The 25,492-nt window shown below is 32.5% G+C and overlaps 1 protein-coding gene across 1 annotated transcript in view; it reads left to right on the forward strand.

The window, feature by feature from the left end:
• The window catches only part of LOC125054983 (ATP-binding cassette sub-family G member 1-like), a 30,320-nt gene continuing 4,828 nt past the window's right edge, over window positions 1-25,492 (forward strand). Inside the window, exons 1-8 of the mRNA XM_047657139.1 lie at window positions 1-291; window positions 3,434-3,551; window positions 12,617-12,803; window positions 14,443-14,588; window positions 20,078-20,316; window positions 21,780-21,902; window positions 22,625-22,761; window positions 23,550-23,736. Of these exons, the coding sequence (XP_047513095.1) occupies window positions 183-291; window positions 3,434-3,551; window positions 12,617-12,803; window positions 14,443-14,588; window positions 20,078-20,316; window positions 21,780-21,902; window positions 22,625-22,761; window positions 23,550-23,736 (1,246 nt within the window). The 5' untranslated portion in view covers window positions 1-182. The remainder of the gene's footprint in view (window positions 292-3,433; window positions 3,552-12,616; window positions 12,804-14,442; window positions 14,589-20,077; window positions 20,317-21,779; window positions 21,903-22,624; window positions 22,762-23,549; window positions 23,737-25,492) is intronic.

Here is a 25,492-nt window from a genome sequence, read left to right on the forward strand (position 1 = left end):
TGCTTGCCAGACGCCAGTTCCCCTCTATTCGCTTACGCGTTTGGGTGTCTAACAGCTAACGCGTAGCGACCCGTGCTACGAATTACGATTCCTTTGTTTACATGTTACGAGCCTTTTTGTTGTGCGCAATGGAAACTAATCAATGTATTTGTTGTTGTGTTTAGTGTTTGTGTTTCTTCAATATGGTTCCTGACAGCAACTCTGTGAGCACCTCGGCGTCATTGACCGAGGACGTAAATATTAGTTTTGAAAATATCACGCATATTGTACGACATAGCCTTCTTCCTACAGGTGAGAGAAGTATTTGTTTTTCTAACATAAAAACATAAAAACATTAATTAAACATTATTAGCGTATAAATAAAGTAATTAAATACCTAATTGCCCAGCGCATTATGAGTCTTAAACTTTAAAATAATAATGTTAAATAATGTTTGATTATAAAAAGTCATTATGTCGGTTGGTTAGATACTAACATTGAATATTCAATTGTTTGGTTAAAGGTTCAGATATCACTATAATTATTATTGTTATCGTTCCCTTTATCAGAGCAAACATAGTACACAATTTAATACCTACATGAGTTAGTATTTAGTACTGTATAGCGTAAAATGAATAGTACGAATAAAACACATTCTATATCAATGTATATTAAAATAATAAATAGATACCTTATCTCAGTCTAACTAGCTATAACGCGTCAAACGTCTTTTCTTAATATGGTTGTCTGAGTCTAACCAGTATGCCAAGTTTCACTAAAGTATGATATTAATTAAAAATGACTTAATTTTTATAATCCTAATAGGTATTAGATTTAGGTAATTCAATGAATGAGACAATATAACTATATATTATCCATTGTCATCTTTTGTCAAGTTTTTCTTAGTAAGAGCCCAAACACTTTACGAAAACTAATTGGATAAATTTTGTAATTATTATAAATGTAAGTTTAAATTTCTTATTCTTATTATAAGACACGAACATAATAACAATAAATTTCATCATTATCATAACTTGTAAGTAAGTGAAAGGACAAGGTTAATAATAAAAAAATTGTTAATGCAGAATAAATACAAAATCATTATTATATATATAGTAATTTTCAGTTCTTTAGTGTTGTGTCACATATTGTATTGTTTTTTACCACCTGACGTTGTAAGTAACGTTATTACATATTAACATCTTCTGGTAGTCTCAACTTTTGGCAGATAAAAAACTACAACATGTCTCGGGAAACATCTCATCTTTTAGAACCCACAAAGAAATAGTATTTATTAGGTGATCCTGCCACTGTATTTATTCAAATTAAGAAAAGGAAAAAGTCAAGACATACCCCGTCTTTGTCGAATTTAACTATCTATCTGCGACATAAAAATAAATAGAAGGATTTAGAAACAAGAAACCTAACCCAAGTAAATTCAGTCAGTGTGTAATTAAATAATTCAATATCAGATGCAATAATATTGCGAATGAACATCATGAATGATAAAGCGCGCGCTCGCGGCACTGTTAGAAATTGTGACCGCTATCCAAGCCTAGTGTTTATTAGGCACTTGCATTCCTAGTCTCACCCACATTTCCGCATTATGTTATACGTACTAAGATTTTTTTTTTTTTACTATTTCTTTTATTTATAAAGTTTCTATAGCCCCCTCTTTTGTGTAGCCCCGGTCCCCTAAATCTGGGGCTGGCATTAAAGATACACAGTCCTAGAAGACTGAAGATACAAAATAATATTGTCCGATGGCGACATGAAACTCTTAAAATAATTAAGTTCTCAAGAAAAACCTATTTTGGTTTACGAGAATAAAGTTCTATGAGCAATAAAAGTGTGGCTATGTACCTGCCCTGCCCTGACTTCAGACAGATGTCTCACTTTATAATTTCGTGAACAAATTCAAATAAATGTACCTTTGTATATACAAGATAACATGCCCACGTGAGATATATAGCGGGTATTATTCAAGCGTTTGATAAGATTCGTCGGCGTTTTTCATGTTCGCCTTTGTCCATTTATAATCCGCCGCCCATACGTTTCAATATACGACGTATTCGACCCTAGAGATCGCTTAGGTTTTCTAAGTTATATTGACCCCTAGGGGCTCAGAGAAGTGCTAAGTTAGACTCAATTACGTCAAAATTGTATTTTGACAAACAAGAGTCACAGTTTGCGTTAAGTTTCGTTTCTAAATTTCACCCAAGGACTCAGCCACGACGGCCGATTTCTATTGAAGCCGCCTCTCGATAACTTAAAAGTTGGGGCGGATGTCGGGACTGAAGAGAAGTACCCAGAGCTGATTGAGCTGATGTGCTCATCCGAAACGGGAAAAAGCTTATTATGTTTTGGACCCACACCGGGCAGTTCCAAGATTGCAAACTCCCGTCACATTCTCGTTGTAACCGGACCTCAGCGGAGTAGTTATCAGGATTCATCAGTGTGGACTACCTCGTCAAATTCGTTCAAAATTTGTTTACCTATAGATAAAGAAGGGTGCGTGTACTTATGTACGCGCGTAAGAAGTTATACTTCTTTGGCATTATTAAAAATAGTTTTTGATTGCATGCAAATAATTAATTACAATTGAATAATCAAAGACTGGAAAAGGAGTCATTATAGTCAATAAAGTTCAGTTTACAATTGAAAAATGAAATAAATAAATATTTATTATTATTCTCTTACATTAAGTGTAACATAAATTCTATTATAATTCGAATGTTGTTTTTAAATTATGTCCAATGCCGTAGCATCGTCCGTGGGCAATTTCATTCTGTTAATTTTGTGTCACGGTGCGCGCGCATCGTAAAGTTTCACTCTCATCAATTTTTCATAACGCGCCTAAAGAAGTATAACTTCAAAAAATATAATGTTATATCACAATATCAGTAGCGTTTAATATAATATATCATATCTTATATCTATCGCCTTGTCTTACGTATTAATTAATAACTGTTTCACGGGAACCTCGTGGGGGAAAAAATATATATCTATAAAAAAGCTACTGACCGCTATGTTTATAATAATAGATAGTTTGATATTTATAAGAATGTATTAACCTACATATTCATATGATCTGTTTAAAATTGATTCTAAATTGTAGTATAACCTGCGGATTAAGAGTGAGCTGTGAGACCACAGATAATTATCTAATACAGACAAAAGACAGTCAAGAGTCAAGACTCAAGATCAAATAATCGCGATGCCGCGAGTTAAAAAAATAATAGAAAGTGATACAAGTTTGCCTTTAACTTCTTGAATATATGTAATGATTAATTTAAAGAAGGATAAAATAATGTCACTACATTAGAGTTTACTGTATAATGTATCTTTTAAGTTACCTCGAGACTCTAACAAAATGTTTTCTAATGGCGAAACCGTATCACTGGCGCAATGATTTGAATTTTTTTATACTAATTAAAGTGGTTTATTTTTTAAGGAGGCAAGACGATATTGAATGGAGTAAATGGACAATTTAACGCAGGCGAACTTAGTGTGATCATAGGACAATCGGGCGCAGGAAAGAGCACTTTGTTGGATATCCTCGCAGGATACACGTAAGAATATATACTTATATAGTTATTGCTTACAAGATTATATGATATAGATCTCTCCAACTATAATCTTTCTAAAAGCTGAAAGCTTGACAACAGCCTGTGTACTCGATGGTTGTACTGAAAAAATATTATGCATAACAGTTGCTCATTAGTTTATTATTGCAATTGCACTAATTATTTTTTTTATGCTGTAATTAACTAGATCAGTATTTAAGATAGTTTTATTTATTTTGAAGTTTAGTTGGATTAAATAACAGAGTAACTATTTTTTAAAGGCAAAGTCAGTTTTTTACTTGCACCTAGATTAAAACCCAGAGATTCTTATTACAATTAATAATAAATGTGAACACAGACATGGTACAAAAAATTAAATAATTATCATATTAAATACTCTGCAATTATTTCAAGGTAGTCTACTATTTTAATTTTTTTATTTATTTAAAGTTGTGTTAATTGATGTCCAGATAATGCATGATCATAATTATAATAATGAAAATTTTTAGTTATACATATTTTAAATGTTTTGCTTAAGTAATAACAACACTAAAACAATGTATCATGAGGTTTAAAAATTATGTCAACTTCTCTTTTTATTGACCCTTGAATTAATATTTTGAATAGAGTACTTTTTATATTGTTATTCATAATTTACCATCAAATATAAATAAAAGTTACGTTATATAAAGGGAAAAATTCAAGAGCCCCATAACTAAGACCTGTCATTATTGTATATCCTTAAATAACATTGAATAGTATCCTAAGGGTACTTGAGATATATGTCTTTCCTAAGAAAATAGATCATATATAAAAATGATATCCCATTACAAGTTCATATTATGATTGTACTTCTGCACAATTTTTTATCTACACATGCTTTGTTCAACGCCCTGTTCCCTCAGCTTTTAAATGTATGACTCATAATATTTACACTTACTTGTATTTTGTGCTCATTAGTCATTAACTTAGCAACAATTAATTTAGTGTTTTTTTAAGTATATTAATATAGTGATACAGATTAATTAAATATTTATTCATCATTAACAAATTGGTTTCTAATTTATCAATAACAAAACATATATTTTAGCATTAAGGTATATTATTTTTTAATCAAGCTAAATAAAGCAATTTTAATTTTAAATTTCATATGCGAAATGCATAAACATGTTAATTGTATTATCTGCTTAGGCAGGCATTAACAAACCAGTTTGCTTTAGATCTTAATAATGTTTTAAGTCCTAATGAGAAAAATATTCAAAGAGAATAGAATCAAAGTTTTAAATCTATCAAACTTTGTACCTTTGCTTTTTATTAGTTCATATTTGCCTCAGGGTTTAAGCATGCATTCAAATTCAAGCCGACTATTGCCTGGCTGTGTAATACCAATGAATTTTTCTTTCTATACCTATACACAATTAACAGCCATTCTAGACCAAAAAGGGATAATATTGTCTATAAAAGAAAACAATCAAAGAAACATATGCAACCTAAAACCTTAAGTTAGACCTATGTATGACTATAACACCACTGTATATTTGTTATTTGTAATAATACTAATTTTAATGAAAATTATTACTATGTAAATCTTGAGTAACAAACTCGTTACAAATAATAAAACAGTTGTCAAATGATGACCTCGGGCCCGTATTCTGAAACGTTAATTTCCTTTATTTTATTTTCTCTTTTAAGATTACTTAATAACGCTCGTGAGGAAATAAATTAAAAATATTGTTTCCCGCTAAAGTGAAATATATACAGAGATGTTTGTTTATTAAAAGTATTTAATCGAATGTTTTTTTTTAAAACAAAATCATTTTGAGTTACATTAATATATCAAGATTAGTGGCCTTAGTCAAAAGGGAATGTAGCGTTTTTCCCATAGGTACTTGAGATTACGAATATGGAAATCCGTTTCCCAAATTTGTAACTCCCAATAGAAATGGCGATTGCGATCCTGACGTTTCTATAATGCTGCGACATCAGCGCTACGGATTTTAAAAAAAACTTTGTATAATGAAATTGTATACAAATCGGGGATCGGTATATCGGTACCACTGTTAGTTACAGAGCACCGGACGTAGGCATAATAAATATATTGTAGGAGAAATATGGTTTGATTATTTATGAGACCGTACCATATTGTTTTAAGTCCATCGTAAATGTTTAAAATTATAGTAATATATATATAATACCATTAATAATATTATCTTATCTCTCATGTTTTATATTCTAAAGTAATGTTATCTTATCAAGGTGTTTGAGAATCTTTCTCTCATTTAATATAAAATTTAATTACTGCTTAAGATGGTTTATAGGATTAATATTTAAGCAATCTCCATATTTTTAAACCAAACGGCTCGAAATTAACAAAGAAGTATTTATGAAAACTATTATTATTTGAAGCTGGCAACCCCATTCCTTAATTTTGTTTTTATAATAGCCACTGGTATTTACCGGCCCGATATTCTGTAAATCACAGTAGCGATAGCGATCGAGACTTATTGAATATTAATTAGTACAGCGTGACCCCAAGGTTTATATATAAGTTTGAAAAACAATTCACAAGAAAAATATGACATCACAATTTTTACACAGAAATATTTACACATTATTGGTTTGCACAGACTACTGACAGTTATACAAAAAAACTAACCAACATTCGTTGTTGAAGATATAGAAATATAACAAGTTAACTAATAGACCAGTGCCGATAATTTTTGAAACCAAAAAAAATTACAGTAGGATGAAACCCATTAGAAAAGCAGGGGAATATGATCAAAATGAAAGGAAAAATAAACTACGGTCGATCTGAGGTCGGGAAGGGGTAGGGGGGGGAGGTTTAAGGGTAAAAAACGGTTTATCTTGATTTCCGGCAAAACTAAAAGTCCTATCGAAGAAAGTTAAGTGGCAAAGTTGTAGGTAATAAAAAGATCTAAAACTTTTTTATTCACACATTTTTCACATAACCTCAAAATTGGTGTGAAAAATTCAAAAAACCAAGTTTTTGGTTTTTTATTTTTATCTTTTACAAAAATTTATTTTTTTAAACGAAATTTGGTGAAAACTTACCTTATTATGTCCCAAATATACTGTAATTTATTTGATTAAAAATATTTATTTTTTCACCTTATTTTGAATTAATATCGAAAAAACACCCTAATTTTCAATCGAAAATTCTGACGTCAAAATTTCAGCTTTTTTCAAAAAGTTGGAGTGCTTTCAGTTCGTTGAAATCTCTACTTTCCTATGGTAAAAAAATATATATATATTACCATAGTAAATCTTCTCAGAAAATGCAAAACATCGTATGCAGTAACGCCCAGACCCGTCATACCCTTCCCTACTTCTCTATGAAATACGAAAATTTTAGCTCATCTAAAGGCTAATTTTTTTTTAAGGTCACTCAGGTATATATAAGTTATCTTAAAATAGTAATAAATAGGCATCTAATTATAATTTAAAGAAGATTCATAGAGAAGTAGGGAAGGGTATGACGGGTCTGGGCGTTACTGCATATGATGTTTTGCATTTTCTGAGAAGATTTACTATGGTAATATATATATATTTTTTTACCATAGGAAAGTAGAGATTTCAACGAACTGAAAGCATACCAACTTTTTGAAAAAAGCTGAAATTTTGACGTCAGAATTTTCGATTGAAAATTAGGGTGTTTTTTCGATATTAATTCAAAATAAGGTGAAAAAATAAATATTTTTAATCAAATAAATTACAGTATATTTGGGACATAATAAGGTAAGTTTTCACCAAATTTTGTTTAAAAAAATAAATTTTTGTAAAAGATAAAAATAAAAAACCAAAAACTTGGTTTTTTGAATTTTTCCCACCAATTTTGAGGTTATGTGAAAAATGTGTGAATACAAAAGTTTTAGATCTTTTTGTTACCTACAACTTTGCCATTTAACTTTCTTCGATAGGACATTTAGTTTTGCCGGAAATCGAGATAAACCGTTTTTTACCCTTAAACCTCCCCCCCCTACCCCTTCCCGACCTCAGATCGACCGTAATTTATTTTTCCTTTCATTTTGATCATATTCCCCTGCTTTTCTAATGGGTTTCATCCTACTGTAATTTTTTTCACTTTTTATTTATTTTGAAGGCTATCTGCACTGGTCTATAATAACACACAAGTAATATTACATCGTCAGACAACACACGACTCCAAAAATTTAGGTCGTAGAAAATGAAAAAAAAAAACAATCTAATCAGCATTAATCGACCGAAATAAGAAAGTTATAAAACGTATCGATATTATCAATACTATTAATAATTACATTGTATTAAATATGGTAGAACTTTACCGAAATTCCGAAAAACCCTAATGCACTGAGACAAGCTGCGATTGTGGAGGCAGCAAGTTGACGTATGGGTTAGGTTTTTTCAAGAAACGCACAAGTTTCAGTAATGAAGATTACAAAGATACCGGAATTGAGTACTAAATCCGTATCGCTGTTAGATATTCCTATTTCACCGCGCCTTGATAGAGGTGAAACGTTCTGCTTTCTTTTTTATGAATTATTTCATTAAAATATTACTTTACCATGTGATGAGGAGGATGATGTAATGGTCGCAGCATTAAGAGAGTGACGGGGAGTTTATATAAAAGATTATTTGCAATCAGTAATGTTTCCAACGCCCTAGAGAGACTAATATTATATAATTTTAGAATTAAGTACTACCTACTGTATCTCATTTTAAGCGAACTAATAGTTCTTATGAGTAATAAAGTTCTTTAAACCTAAACCTAAATCCGTTCTACGCCCTTGATTTGAGAACTGGGTTTTTTACTGACGTTCATAAGTGTACATTAAATTACCTACGTGAATAAATGACATTTTGATTTTATAATTACCGTTTTCGTTCAGACCTCAAAAAAACAATATGTTCCCGAACACCGGCCGAACAATGTCCCATTCCGCTGGTTCGTTTAATTAAAATATTAACCTCCAACTTCTCAACCGAAACAAATTGATTACACAATGTCTTTCTACATAATTCAAGACTGGCTTGAAGCAAAAACTATTTCAATAATAATTATTCACATAGCTACACAGTTAAAATAGACGCCCCAAAATAAGTTATTTTAAAGATGTTCCGTGGTGTTTTGAAACATTCTCTATCATTCATTGAACTTGAAAATCACGTGACAAGCATCAACACGTGCTGAATAACAATTGAATACGTATTTTTATTGTATTTATTCCAATCCGCAGTGGATTGGAATAAATACAATAAAAATACGTACGCTACAACATTTTAAGGTGTGGACTTCAGATTTCTGTATGTTTCGTGATCATTTGTTTTTTATCAACTTTCTGTGCCGGACACAGGACTCCGACTTTTTGGGTCTAAAGGCCGATTTACATTATCTTAGTGTTTAGGAGAGTGCTTTAGTACAACTTGAAAGGCAAGTTCTTTAGCGTAGCGTTTACTAAAGCAAGTAGCGTTTACAAGTTTCAACTAAAGTACTATCCTAAAGCACTCTCCTAAACACTAAGATAATGTAAATCGGCCTTAAGGCACGCCGTTTGCAGGGACAGTGTTTAGTACGAAGATGAGAGCCACTAGGCCAAAAAACACAATAACGTCTTTCAAAATTAATTTATTTGCCTGTATCATTGACGTCCTTGATAAACCTATGAAAATTAAATTATTATAAGTCTAAGAGTTTATTTCTTTGTATTACGTGGTAAATAAACGTATAATTATTTCCTTAATACAGAAACGTTGAAAACAACTAATATATAACATTTATAAGGTACAGAGATATAAATTATGCATCAACCTATTTAGTAATAAATATAAATTCGCAAATTGAAGTATCATTACACAAGAATTATTCTTCATTGTTGTTTAATAATTACGAGATAATACAGGTCAAATACGTAATACCAATAACCGAGTTGGTTCTGATAAGATGTTAATATAAAACTCTGTTTTATTACTCTTTAAACGTTATTATTGTATTTCGATAACAGTTTTAAATTAATAAAAATAAACTACTAAAAAATAATCTAAAGATATGTTACCATGGTTACTAATTTTCTTATCTATCACGTAGAAAGTACTGGTATAATATTTTTAAAGCAATTGTCTAGACTCTAGAGACTGTGAAGTTAATATTAAATAAAAAAACATGTCTACTGAATATTTCGGTAACATATTATAAAATCCAGTGAACTCTATTAACACAATAATTATGAGTCATACTTAAGGAACGTTTGGAAGATTTAGTTATATTTATTATGTTAAATCTAATATCTGTCAAACTACCACTAATGTACAAGCTGTAAACAAATAAAACCCGATACGCAAATAGAGACAGAAAAACTGATACTTTGTTTCGCTCGCACTTAAGTATTTCACGTTAATGCCTTCTCTCTTTAGTTATTATTGTCATTTTAGAAGCTCATCTAGTTCTATACTTTATCTACGCAATGTTCAGTTTCTCTAACACCTTTTAAGAAATTTAAAAAACAAATTCAAAAATTATTCAATTTCATAACAGGGCATAAAGGCCGATTTACATTATCTTAGTGTTTAGGAGAGTGCTTTAGTACAACTTGAAAGGCAAGTTCTTTAGCGTAGCGTTTACTAAAGCAAGTAGCGTTTACATGTTTCAACTAAAGTACTATCCTAAAGGACTCTCCTAAACACTAAGGTAATGTAAATCGGCCTTTACAGCGACTAGAACCCCAAGTTTTACTTGACAGTCTAATCGCTTTTTGTAGTATATAGGACAGATAGAGCAATATTTGTAGTTTTTATCTTTATGAATGTGTAAAGATAGATGTAAGGCAATTCTTTACAAGGCCCCGTGTTATCACTTATCGAATTCTGGAGAGCCCCGCTGTCGATTTCGGAGAAATTTAGTTTTGTAAACAGTCCTAAACATCTTGTTTATGATCTCAGTTAGCCCTAATTAAATCTTTAACCTGTTTGGTTAGATTAGGTTAGGTTTTCTAGGACTAACTGTTGTAATGAAATCTTAAACTTTTTACCTAACATAAAGTTTCAGTTTTTATGCTTCACATTATAAAATAAAAATCCGGCTCCGTGTATGAGATAAACAACCTAACGTTTTTTACCAATAGATAGTGACTGCTGATGCACATTTAGGTGTATAAGTCATTATGGTTTAGTGTAAATTAACTGAAATATCATTATTATTATTGGAGAGCAAACCTAAACGAAATATAGCTAATCTGAACATATTTATCAAACTTGTAAGTGCACAATTATTAGGAATTTGTATTGAATTAAATGCAAATGAATATGTAGAAAGTTCAAACACGTAATCTATTGTTTAAATACAATCCCAACCTTGTTATCATCCTCATTGTTACGCTTCATTGCGATGTTATGCCCTCGTAAGCTAATTTAAACATTTTACATTCAAGGGCGTTCAATGGCAGTTTATAATTAGGTCGGCAACCTACCAGCAATTGCAACCGAACTAAACCAAAATAAAAGTCACATGTGGTTTGAGCAGTGTTGACCTAGTGGCTTCAGCGTGCGACTCTCATCCTAGAGGTCGTAGATGCGATGTCTGGCTGTGTATCAATGGACTTTCTGTCTATGTGCACATTTAACTTTCGAACAATGAAGGAAATCGTTTTTTTATGCGATCTTGAAACTTGGTAACTCTCCATTACCGTTTCTGGGACTGTTCATTGTTCTACTGAAAATTTTAGACGAATGCAGCGTTAGACACGGTACCGATTATATGCTTTCAAATTACCACAGTATTGAAATTTAAGATCCACGTTACTAGACAAAAGTAGTTCTCTAAATTAAAAAAATATTATACATTAGAGAACGCAAATCTGGGTCTAAAACTCAAGGAAGCGTTCATTTACCGACCTCGCGGGTTTCCTTTCAATTTAAACTGACGGCAGTTTACATATTACTTATATAAATTATAATTAATTGCGTACATATTTAATTTCATAAGCCTTTTTTTGTACACTGGGTCATATGTTAGTCATAATAATTATTGGAATTTGATATACGAGAGTCATACTTTCCTTTCTGAATCTCACATGAACTGTTACAAAACCTTATTCGTTGTAAAATTTAAAAAAAAATTATTGGAAAAATTCCTATACTCAAAGATTAGTTCGTATTATATTTTTGCGGTACATTGTCAAACCAGTGGCGCCTATAACCTTTTAAGGACTCAAATTTGTGTATCTGTATGTTAATGATTTTTTCTAATAGGCAATTCTATGCCTGACACACGCCGTTTATCTACACCGTACGAGCGAACTTTAACACGCACGTAGAAAGTCCATTGATGCGCAGCCGGGGCTCGTACAGACGACCTGAGTGATTTGAGTCGCACTCGAGCCCCTGGGCCAACACTGTTCTACATTATGTATTTAAATACATGTTAAGCCGGTTGCAGACCGAAAACTAAGCTATGCCCAGTAAGCTAGGCTAAGCTAAGCTAAGCTAGAAATAAATGGCGTGCACACCAACAGGCAACAGCTAAGCCAAAGCTCAGTCAGTGTGGCGAAGGATGTGCAAAGGGTGTGCGGGTTAGCGGGAGGGGCTTAGCTTAGCTCGTGTAGCTACGCATCGGCATACACAACTAAGTTAGCTTCGCATATTTTAGTTAGCTCACATAGTTTAGTTCGCATAGTTTGCGGTCTGCAGACAAGTATGGAAAACTGCGTCAGCTATGCGAGCTAAGCTAAACTAACTTAGCTTAGCTCTTGGTCTGCAACCCGCCTCTGGCAGAATGACCAGCGCTGTGCAACACGTATGCTCCACAGCGTATTGCTGAGACAGGGCCAGTTACAACCACAACACATACACAGTACCCTTAAAATGTACCTCATTCCTTAAAAAAAAATCTTTTTTTAATTATTATTATTATTGTGTGTTTTGTTAGTAATAAATGATATGTCTATGTCTAAATACGTTTTTTGTAAAAAATTATTTATAGTCCCACGGACTTATAAAATTAAATTTTGCTCACTATTATGTTGTGCCTATTTTTAGTCAGGGTACTTAATATAAATCGCAATATATTTTATTCCTTTCAGTGATGCAACTGGTGGCAATATTTTTGTGAACGGACGATTGCGAAACGTGAAATTGTTTCGGCGTCGCTCATGCTATATACTACAAGATGACAGGGTCCAAGACATGCTCACGATACACGAGTCCCTCCACTTTGCAGCAGAACTCAAATTGGGCAACCATATTAGCACGGAACAGAAAAACGAAAGGGTAACTATATTCTCTTATTTAATAAATTGTTTAAGGCAATTCTTTCTAATTATATTATCCTAAAATAGCTTTCTGTTTTAAACGGGAACCCACTAAGCGAAATATCAAGCACGAGTGTTTAATATTTCGAATTTATCTCTTTATTGAAACGAATAAAATATATCTACTATATAAAAATAAGTCGGGTTTTCCTTCCTGACGCTATAACTCCAGAACGCACGAACCGATTTCCACGGTTTTGCATTCGTTGGAAAGGCTCCGTGAGGTTTATAGCAAAGAAAATTCAGGAAAAATTTCAACAGAAAAGCAGGATCACCAAACGAAATGTTACATAAAACGAAGCCATCTGGTGGCGAAACGGAGTTTGCCGAGTTTGCTAGTTCTTCAATAAATTGCTGTGAACTAAAAATTGCGCGCAATAAATTAAATCTTGTTATACAAAGTTGTAGTATCGTAATGAATGTTACATTGTTTCCTATGAGTAACGATTTTTACTCATAAAGTGTATAAATTGTGTACAAAGATATCGTTTTGTAAACTGATGAATGAAGCTGTACTAAGTATTTAAACAAAGTTTATAAAAACACACTCCATGTAATAAAGGCCCTTTATCGTATTGGTTCCAATTTCTTAAACAAAATTGTGGCGAGACATACACTATGACTCCATTCCTTTACTAATAATTGTTTGATTTATTCCAAAGTTGTTTACAATTAGTATATGTACAAGGGTATACTTGGAAGGTATAATACACGGGAAGTAATAATAACATAGGTCTGTGGACTGTGATGAAAAATAAATTTGAAGAAATTTAAGTTGCACAGATATCTTTAATATAGTAAATTTGCTTGTTTTTAAACTTTTTGTTAAAATATTAATAATTCTGCTTTTACAGTTTTCTCTTTATTCAATCTATACTCTATTATTATATACGCTATTGAACCGACTGTCCTATACTCTGTAGCTAATCATTCTATAGTATATAAACCGTTTTATATTCTTCGACTGTGACCATCCAGATTAATAAGAAAATAAACAAAGATTTTCATTCATTTTATTACATGCTCCATATATTTTTGAACAGAAATTATATCATCACAATCTTCTTAATATAACGTGATATATATAATAAATAATAACAGTTTTGAAAAAGAACATTCGAATAAATTAATTTCGCTAACCTGACTAATTATGACAAACAATAACACAAAACAAAAGCAAAACGCTGTAAATGGGCGGGTTTTTTTTTTATGGCTCTAGCACGATTTGTGCATTAGCCAGCGTCAAGTATAGGATTTTTTTTTTATAATTCGTGCTTGTCTTTAGAAATTCGACCGTGTCCTCCGTGTACGGTTTAGGCACTGGCCCGGTACCGCACAACCCTCCCAAAGGCCGAGAACAAATTTAAATTAAATTAAAACTTGCCCTCGAACCGGGAATCGAACCCGGTACCCCTCACCTAGCTGCCACTTAATAAGACCGCTAGGCTATGAGGCCGCTATGGGCGGGCTTATTGCTAATAGCAGTTTCCTTCCCAACTCGGACAAAAAGAAACAAAAAAGGTTTATTGGAACAATAGCCGTACTCTTTAGAGTACCTAATCTGATGTACAGGATACTCTATATGTAATCTGTTGCAGATAAAGGAAATCATCGAGTCGCTTGGTGTCAAAGCAGCTATCAGGACGAGAGCAGCCAACTTGTCCGGGGGACAGAGGAAGAGGTTGGCTATCGGCCTGGAACTAGTCAATGATCCACCTGTTATGTTCTTGGATGAACCTATCAGGTAATACATGCCATAAAAATATATTTTCCTGTTAAGTTTCCTGAACATACTCTTGTATAATCATAAGATCATTTTAAAAATTATACTTACATGATTAATTAAGAATAAGCCGCTTTTTATTTTTTTTAAATTTTCAGTGTTACCTACCTTATACCTAGGTAAAAAGAAAATTAAAAACGGCTTCATGTAGAAAGTTGCCAATACTTTTATTGTTTTTCGAAGTAATTAGTTAATCTCCGTTCCTCTCTTCACATCGTCGCATTCGATGGAACCACTGAGAAAAGCAGTGGGCCCATTCTTCCTTAGGGGTCTCTTCTATGGCATTTTCGTACGCTTTTAGATTTGCCGCCAATTCACAAAAACAAATGACAGATGAATGCACATTAGTTTACCAAAGAGTTCTAAAATTGAAATTCAAAAAGTTTTCATAAGCAATGTTTCTAACTGGCCAATTCTAAACATTTTCAGTGTTACCCACGTATAATGAGTATTATTAATCGTTTTACTATTATAATTAGGTTATTTCGTGATGACAATTTACATATACATAGCGGAATCAAAATTAATGAAAAAGCCAGAACGACACTCAAATTTAGCTATTAATGTTTGATGAAAATTTAATATAAACGATAGACGACACAGGCTACTAAAGTAAATTTGCGCAAACTCGTGGATGGTAACGGCACTTGGTGCTGTGCCAAATTGTCACAATTTTATTTCTACTTTTAATGGCCCTTTAAGATAAACTAAATTTGATTAAAATAATTGGAGATCGAAAACAAAGCTTTCGTTGATCGAAAGGGCTTTTAGACAAAAACTCAAACTGCCTTATTTAACTTAAAGGTAGGAATAAGATATTGCATGCCAGAAAGTCTTCAATCAACACGATTTTAATAATTAATGTATGGTAAACGAAATGCAAAAACCGTTCTCTGTGAAGATCTCGGTTCTCGCCGACCTTCACCTAAAACCAGTATAATTTTTCTAAGCGTATTCATTTACTAGATCATAATTAAACGGTCTCCGTTAATTTGTCACGCCAGCCGTCCATTTAGTTTTAAAATTAAAAAGTAGATTGCAACAAACTATGATCGCTACACGGCCCACAATGAGATTCATTTAAATATTCCCACATTTCTGAACATCTAAAAAGTAAACAATCGTATCCTATTAATCTAACTTTGTTATGATTTGAACACAAGTGAACTTAGCGATATTATTTACGTCCCGGTCGTAGGTAGGTAGGTAGGTATTCTGTTAATTCTACCGAACTAGCACGTTACCGTTTTTGAGTGTCGTCTAGTATGAAAGCAATGCAATCGTGTTAAATTTTAATAAAAAAAAAACTTCTGTGTTCGTACCGCGTTAGAAGTCATACTTTGACGTAATAATTTTCTTCGAGCACTTTAGAGGGACGTTTCCCTCTTCGAATTCCATTTTTCTTGTCCATTACAATAGTCACTTCCATTCGAAACGATATAGTATGTGTATCTAATCATGATATTTTATAGCGCCAACTAGCGGCCCAGACTGTTTTACCGACGTTTGAACAGATATTCAGGGTGTCGGCTTTTTGTAACGTTGTGCGCGCGAATCGTAATAATTTTGTCTCATTATTTTTCACTAACGCACCAAAAGACGTATAACTTCAAAAGTTATTTGTATGAAAAAAGGGGTTCTAATTATTTATAATTTCCTTGTACTTTTACGACAATATGCATATTGCACCGATACCCTTCAACTTTTAGTTCTTTCACGAGTTTAAGCAAGTATAGGTATGTTATCTAAAGCTGGCGGCTTCAACACATTTACACTTTGTGCTTGTGTAGTGTCTGTGAATAAGCGCGAGACGTGATGTCAAACTGAAATACAATCAGAAATACATCACGAAAAGTCTCTCTCGCGCTCGGTCAAGCTTATCAGTATAAAAGAGACAGTTATTGTTTTTCTTTTGCTACTGTTTATGTTGATCTTTACTGTTTTATATTATTATTATTTTATACATGTTGATCTTTTTTCAAACATTACCAGGGCAATCTCGTGAAATTGTGCACAATGTTTTTAATTATTTTAAGCATCTTAATAAAAACAGTTTAATGAAAATTTTTTATATTTAATTTGACATCAGATGCGACTGGGGTTTCTAAGAGTGATGGTTGGGGTTAGTGAAGTAAAAGTGAAGTGTGTTGATCTAGATGGACCTTATGTCGAAGTAGAGTAAGAGTAGTTTGTGTAAAAAATGAAAAATTATTTACACAAACTACTCTTTTACGTTCTTGCGTGAAATAATTTGTATAAAAAAACCTTAGTTCTTCCCTTAACCAGTAGACGCTGTAAGATTAATTGTTCGATTACAACTGTCACCAAGTTGCACAGTATGTTGAACCTAAGTGAGTGAGTGAATTGTATCAAATATTAATCATATGTTAAAAAGTTTGACAATGTGAACAGCGCCATCTCGTTTCAATATAACTCAATCGAATCAAGAATGGTGGAGTGTTTCCCATTATGAAGCCCACAATGAGACAATTTGATTGCTATGGTGGTTTGATTGGTAAATTTAATAAAATTATTTATTGTATAATTTGAAAATTTACTTACTGTTTCGTTAAAAATTTCCTAGAAATTTCTTCCTAGAACCTATCATTTAAATTTCTTAGGCTGCATAAGAATTTATTGCTAAACAAACTCCTACTAATCAATATAGATTTTTATCGTGACCACAGAGACTTTATCTTTTTCTATTCTTTGTCGACAAAAAGTTGCGATATCTTCAAGTATTATTAGACAAGCGAAATTGCTTTATCGTCGATAACATCTTAATCCGCGACACCTGCATTTGAAAGTAGCTTATCAGTGAAATTATCTTCTTTCTTTGTCTGCACTAGTAATACAAAATTGTGATAATGTTAAAAAATTATCTCTAGCAATAAACTGTTGCTAAAACTGTTGCTCGTAACATGTACATTACCCATAAGCCAAGATTATCTTAAGAAATCCCTGAATTTGTTTTACTGATATGAGTTAGATAAGTTATTACACAATTTGTAGAACTACTCCAGTCAAATTACGAAATAAATAAACATGAGCGAACACAGTTTGGGGATTTTGAGGATCGATAGGGGGGTGTATTCTGAGCATAAATTCCAATTTGAGGGGTTGTACTGAGGTCAGCTCAAGGTCATTTCGATGGAAACGCGTTTAATTCGATATCTCGAGAATGGTTAGTGTTAGGCGAAAAATTGTAGAGACCTTTTCTTTTCCTAACTAAATTTACTAACTTTTTTATTTGAAACTTTTTTTTATAACATTAATATTTTTCAAGTTATTACTCCCGCAAGGCAGAAATTTTACTTTTTTTTCAATTTTTCATCGTTTTGTCCCCAACCATTTAATTTTATTAAATTTTTCCGATCATCGAAGTGTAGATCTTTTAATTATGAACAATTTTGTTCTTAAACTTTTTTCCGTAATGCCAATACCTTCGGAGTTATAGATTACTTTACCGAGCGAAATCCGCGCCACTGTCGCAATATAAAAAGGTCAATCGATTAAACTATTTAAAATTAGGTATTTAATATGGGTAAATCCTTGGGTTAATTCTTGGGTTAATTTGGGTAAGAAGTAAATTAAAAATTAAAACTGTTTCACACATTTATTGATAGAAAAATAGGTTATAAAATTCGGAATATTAAGCACCCGAGGTCGATGGAAGTGATTCGTAAATATTCGTAGTCCTGACGGTATCGGGGCATACGTCATCCTCGTCCATTGCGTCAAGATCATCATCGTCGATAACGTTCGCGACATTCGAACAATAGTTCTCTTGGCAATTGGTGCAAATCACTGAGCAAAAGAGGCCGGCCTTTCTGCATTCGCACGCTTTGCCGCATTTGGTTTTGCATTTGCACGCAATCGATCTCAGTAAATTATTAATCTTAATATATGATTAAAAATGATAATTAATCAGTACTTATTAGCCGATAGCGATGTCATTGAAACCAGCTCCGGATAATTTAGGACGACGTATGCCCCGATACCGTCAGGACCACGAATATTCACGAATCACTTCCATCGACCTCGGGTGCTTAATATTCCGAATTTTATAACCTATTTTTCTATCAATAAATGTGTGAAACAGTTTTAATTTTTAATTTACTTCTTACCCAAATTAACCCAAGAATTAACCCAAGGATTTACCCATATTAAATACCTAATTTTAAATAGTTTAATCGATTGACCTTTTTATATTGCGACAGTGGCGCGGATTTCGCTCGGTAAAGTAATCTATAACTCCGAAGGTATTGGCATTACGGAAAAAAGTTTAAGAACAAAATTGTTCATAATTAAAAGATCTACACTTCGATGATCGGAAAAATTTAATAAAAGTAAATGGTTGGGGACAAAACGATGAAAAATTGAAAAAAAAGTAAAATTTCTGCCTTGCGGGAGTAATAACTTGAAAAATATTAATGTTATAAAAAAAAGTTTCAAATAAAAAAGGTAATAAATTTAGTTAGGAAAAGAAAAGGTCTCTACAATTTTTCGCCTAACACTAACCATTCTCGAGATATCGAATTAAACGCGTTTCCATCGAAATGACCTTGAGCTGACCTCAGTACAACCCCTCAAATTGGAATTTATGCTCAGAATACACCCCCCTATCGATCCTCAAAATCCCCAAACTGTGTTCGCTCATGTTTATTTAACCCGTTTTTAGCCATAATTTGACTGGACTAAACGTAAAATGTCGTTATAAAGTCCATTTCTTTATCCTTGGAATTACATTTACTTATAAATCTAATATATAAAATTCTCGTGTCGCGGTGTTTGTGGTTAAACTCCTCCGAAACGGCTCGACCGATTCTCACGAAATTTTGTGTGCATATTGGATTTCTGAGAATCGGACCACATCTATTTTTCATCCCCCTAAATGTTAAGGGTAGTCCACCCCTAAATATATTTTTAGATATTTTTTTCTGTTTTTATTTTTTTATGATACAGCATTAAAAAAAACATACAACCCCTAACTTTCACCCGTCTACGATCAACCCCTATTTTTTTATTATAAATGATATACATGGCAAAACGACGTTTGCCCGGTCAGCTAGTAAGTTTATAAAATCCTGCTCAGTACACCTGTCCCGACTTTATATCTTACCCTAAATCATTAAACTGCGCTTGCTTCGGTCAAGCAAGAACAAACACTTGTATAACTAATACTATTTTATATAAGCAACTGTTTATATTACATAATATTTTAGACTTACTGTAATTAGTACTCAAGTCAAGTTTTTGTTATTAGAATTGCATCTTCGTAGCTTAGTTACTTACCTTATAATCTCGAGAGTTCGATTTAATGTCAAACAACAATTTTCTTGTTGTAAGCGCAAGCGCCTTAAAAATTATCAATAAAACAAATTCATAAAAGTCACCTCCGTGTCTATGGCAATAGTAATTTTTCTTCTTACTATACGTAACATTTTCAGTGGCCTAGATGTGTCAACGGCATACAGACTGATCTTGCTTTTGCGAGGCTTGGCACGTCAGGGAAGAACAATCATCATATCAATGCATCAGCCATCAGCCACATTACTGAATAAGGTGGACAGGTTATACGCCCTGGTGGAGGGAAGGTGTGGCTATATGGGATCTGTCTCGCTACTTGTACCATTCCTCGCTGAAAATGGCTTGACATGCCCAGCTTACCATAATCCAGTAGATTTTTGTAAGTACATTTCATAATTATTTAAAAAAATCCTATTTACGAGATCACTTACCAATTTAATTATTTATATTTTTATTAAAAATATAACCAAAACAAACAACTTACTAGCCCTATAGATTCTATTACTAGCGAAACAAACTTTAAAAACGAATTATGTACTCTCTTATGCTTAAAATATTTGCGAATTTAAATTTGGAACATAAATAAGTACCATTTTTTTTTAATGGCTCTGGCACGGTTTGTGCATTAGCCAGCGTCAAGTATAAGATTTTATAAATTCGTGCTTTTTGCCTTAGAAATTGGACCATGTCCGCCATGTACGGTTTAGGCACTCGCCCGGTACCGCACAACCCTCCCAAAGGCCGAGAACAAATTTAAATTAAATTAAAGCTTGCACTCGAACCGGGAATCGAACCCGGTACCTCTCACATAAGTACGTTTATAATACTGATTAGCAAGAGAGATAAAAAAATTAAATTGTTTTCTTCTTTATTGTCGGCGGCCAGTTAACCTTTTGATCTGTCAGAGACATACAACACAAACCTTAGATAGTGTGGCTACATTTGGCGGGAAAAAATATTTTTTGAATTTTGACACTATCAATTGTCACAAACTTTTGATAATATTCAACTTTTCGTATTAAATATTGACATACAATAATTTAACAGTTTTTTTTTAACTTTGTTAACTATTCATTTTAAGTCTCCTAAAGGAGCGACAACGTCTACTCTACTTAATAAAGTTATATTTATTCAATTATATTAGAAATAGGATATTGATTAACCCTTATCGAAGCCCAAAAAGTATAAAAGCGCCTACAATGAACGCTTAATTCATATCGTCTTGACTACAAAGTACAGGAAATCCACTTTAGGATGTGACAATTGACGTCTCTACCATAATTGGCAACGTCCATCACGACAAAGGAAGTGACCGAGAAAATTCCTAAGAAATAAGGATTAATGCTCTTATAAGTTCTATACTAATACTATTCTTTGAATTAGCTCTGTTTTTATTGCATCTACTATGTGAACACGAGTATATAGATAGACACGTCATCATTATTTACCTAGGTACCTTTAATATACATAGCCTTTTCAGATCCTAATTTTATAATCTCGATATGACTTTTAGTTTAAACAAAGTTTTAGCCAGTTACAGAAAGCACACGTTCCGTAATAGGTGATACTTAACTACATATTATCCTATCCCAAAATTATCTCATGAGTCAAACTCTTGTTTTATTTCAAATCGGTTAATAAATGTTAAAACTGTTTTACAAACTTGTTAAGTTTATGAAATTAATTTGCTTAAATGGAAAAAAAATATGTTCTGATGAAGATTTTATATTACATAGAAGTCTCACGAGTGCGTTGACGGTATTTTAGGTATAAGTACGCTATTGAAGGAGCTTAGTTGGGTCCGTACGAAAACGTTCATTAATTTATATATTTCTGTTTCAGTTATAGAAATATCAGATCCCAATGATAAGAACAACGTCGTTGTCAAACAGATGCTGGTTCAACAATCGGATAATGGCAGAAATATTTCATATTTACAAAATACTGTAATAGTCAATGATAAGGGTAAGTACTTACCACGTGTTAAGACTCTAAAAGTAAATTGCTAAGGGTCTTAGCGATGAGTCCGTCTCCGGTACTTCAAAAATCTAATGGATTTCTGAGCGCAAAGCCAGAGCTAATTGCAACGTTTAATTTGAGATAAGTTAAAGTCAAATAGTAAGATTGACAAACGAGCCTTAGCGATGTCGAAAATGAGTCAAGTTCAACTCTCGTATGTCAAAAAACAATTGGCTTTCTTCATACGGAAGTCATGCTCGCGATATTTCTCTCTTCTAAATCTCATCTTAAGTCTTATCTTTAGATTCATTAGATTCTATCATTAGATTTACCTCAAATTCTTATGCTTAACATATGCGAGTTCTAGGTCTCTTCGAATATACCTCCTGGACTAAGATTCTATTGATACAAATTCTTACAACGTTTAATCTATATAAATAAAAATGAATCGCAAAATATGTTGCTGGAGCAATTCGAGTATCTTTTTAATTTATTCTTTGAACTCTGAGGAAAGTTTTTATGGAGTAAAAAGATTCAAAAATATAAAAAAAAGACAAATTTGCTTTATAGTACTTACGTTGATAGATTGGTATAATAAATGATATGTTGGTATGTAGTTAAGTAAAAAAAAACGTGTAAGATAAATTTAATTCAAAAACGAAATTCAGACGCAGATGTCAAAAACGCAAATTTTAATATTTTCTTAAAGTGTAAATTAATTATTTCAGATGATGAACTTGTATGTTTGTCAACGTTACCTTCGCCGAAAGAAGACCCAACGAACAAAATATTACTGGCACTGAAAAGTACATATCCAACAACTTCGTTAAAACAATTCGCAATACTCACAAGAAGAACGCTATTGGTATAAATATTTTTACTATAATTAATTAAATATATTTGCGTTACAATTGGTAGATTTGATTTTTTCTTCCATAACTTAACACTTAACACTTTTAAGTCTTTACAAATTTTATCGAAATACATTTTTTAAATACAATGCTTTATATGAATTAAAATTGTCTGATCCTCAGATTCCTGTATCTTTTTTTTTAAAGGCTCTGGCACGATTTGTGCATTAGCCAGCGTCAAGTATAGGATTTTTTTATAATTCGTGCTTGTCTTTAGAAATTCGACCGTGTCCTCCACGTACGGTTTAGGCACTCGCCCGGTACCGCACAACCCTCTCAAAGGCCGAGAACAAATTTAAATTAAATTAAAACTTGCCCTCGAACCGGGAATCGAACCCGGTACCCCTCACCTAGCTGCCACTTAATAAGACCGCTAGGCTATGAAGCCCCTAAGATTCCTGTATTTGTATAGCCTGTTTTGTTATAATTTGTTTTTACTATGGGGTAGGTGATCAGCCTTCTGTGCCTGACATACCATCGACTTTTTGTGTCTACGAGCGAGTGTTAAATTATTATAATTTTTTTTAACGTAGTGAATATTGATCAATTTATAATTTTATACTATTTTGACACGCCTAAAAAAAATCCTAAGATGACGTCATTAAAGGAACGTTTCGAACTGCAAAGCACAACACTGATACTCTACTAAGACTTCATACGGTGTTGAAAGTTCGATTTTATAATATCATAAAAACTTTTGCCTCCATTTTGGAAATATTAATATGAGAAATAATAATTTCAGACAATATGGCGCGACCCATCCTTCGCACTAATGAATGTGAGCATCCACATAATGATGGGGTTGTTCGTGGGCTCTCTCTTCTTCAAAGTGGGAGGAGACGCCAAGTACATGAGAGACAACTTCAACTTTCTCTACTTCAGTCTCATGTTTCTCATGTTCACTGCATTTAGCAGCGCCACTGTACGATGTAAGTATTTTTAAATATTAATTAAATTTTTTATAAACTATTGTAGGTATAATAATTATAAATTGACGAATAATTTTTAAAAGTTTCGATAATAATTTAAAATAATAATAAATTTTATATCAACAAAATATGCTTACGACAAAAGTGACTAGATTACAGTTATTAAAATTAAAATGTACGTTTAAAACAAAAGGAATATAAATTATGTATTAAACTATTCAAGAAAACGTAATATTAAATCTAATTAAACTAAAAATCCCTTAAGTATGCGTGTATATGAGAGTGTGTGCGTGAGAGTATGCTAGTGCGTGTGTGCGTTGAGTCTAGATTAGTTTTTACAAGCTCAGAGTCACGACGACAATAATTACTATAGTAAGGCTGGCTTCTGAATCGAAATGTTGTGTTTGAATTCTAAATCACTTGAATTCCTAAATATATAACTTATCATGTCACATAATCTATATATATATATATAAGAAAAATGGTCTTCGTTTGAGGTCTTCACGCCTAAACCACTGATCGTATCGACATGAAACTACTGCCATTCGATGCGAAATTTTTCCTAGATTAAATTCCAACGTTCCTTCATTTTTTATTGCTGTTTTACTTTTATGAAAATTTATACATACGGACTTCATCGCAGAAACATTCATTTGTTAAAAACTCGATTTTCGAAAATTTTCAATTTTCTTAGCGGGAAGTTAAAAAGAAGAATACTTAATAAAAATATGAAAAAAATATAATAAAGAACCAAAATTATATTTATTTCCTATCTTAATTCGCCCAGCAAAGTGGGCGGGAAACGGCTAGTAATATTATAAAGAGGAAAGATTTGTAGTGAAGTGTGAAGCCGAGACGTTGCAAGTGAATGACTTCAACGAAGATACCGGTAATCGCTTAATATTATATCACTATTTCTTTTAATTTTCTTTTAAACGGGATTTATTAACATAACTCGATTTCGAATGCTTTTCTGTCTCGAACTCAGCGAGAGACCATCTATAAATCTTCCTTGCGTGTGTTTGTAATTGAACTCGTTGAAATGTTTCGTTTCGTCAGCGTTCGTTAAAATATTATGTGCTTTTGTCCATAGTTTTAGATGGTAAAAAGGACTTTTTTTATTAATAACTAGTAATAATTTATGCGGCCTACCCAAATGTCTTGTCTTTGGACTTGACAGGTCCACTCAATCTGTGTGGTTCTTTCCTCAAAAGACCATTTCAGACTACAATCTACATGGTCTTCACATAATCTTGTTAGTTATGTCTGGACTTTAAAAGAGACTGTGACCTCTGAGTTTGTTTCGGCGTTTCTTCTCAGAGTAGTCAGATAGGAAAGGTCGATCTCATCTAGTTTAAAAAAAAATGTTTGACGTGTAAAAGTGTTTGTAAAAACCTACTTACAGAAATAAATCATTTATCATTTATCAGTAGACTCGACCAAGCGTTGCTGTGGCTAAGATTTTTGTTATATTACATAGTAGTAAACTATTCAAGAGAAAAGGCAGGAGAACACCAATCCACCATGCTTTTTTGGTGGTTATGCCATTAAATTGTAGCTTATGTGAAACGTTGGTAATTATTTTGATAAGGATCAATACCTAGGTACGAATAAAGAGCCTTTTCTAGCGGTGGTGTTTTAATTTAAAAAATATATAAAAGGACGCCTATTGTGACGTAACTATAAAAGATAGAGACATGCTGTCGCGACAATTTTTATAGATGTGTCCTAAAACATTGTAATACATCATTTTGGT

Source organism: Pieris napi, chromosome 13, assembly GCF_905475465.1.
Source record: "Pieris napi chromosome 13, ilPieNapi1.2, whole genome shotgun sequence".
NCBI lineage: Eukaryota > Metazoa > Arthropoda > Insecta > Lepidoptera > Pieridae > Pieris > Pieris napi.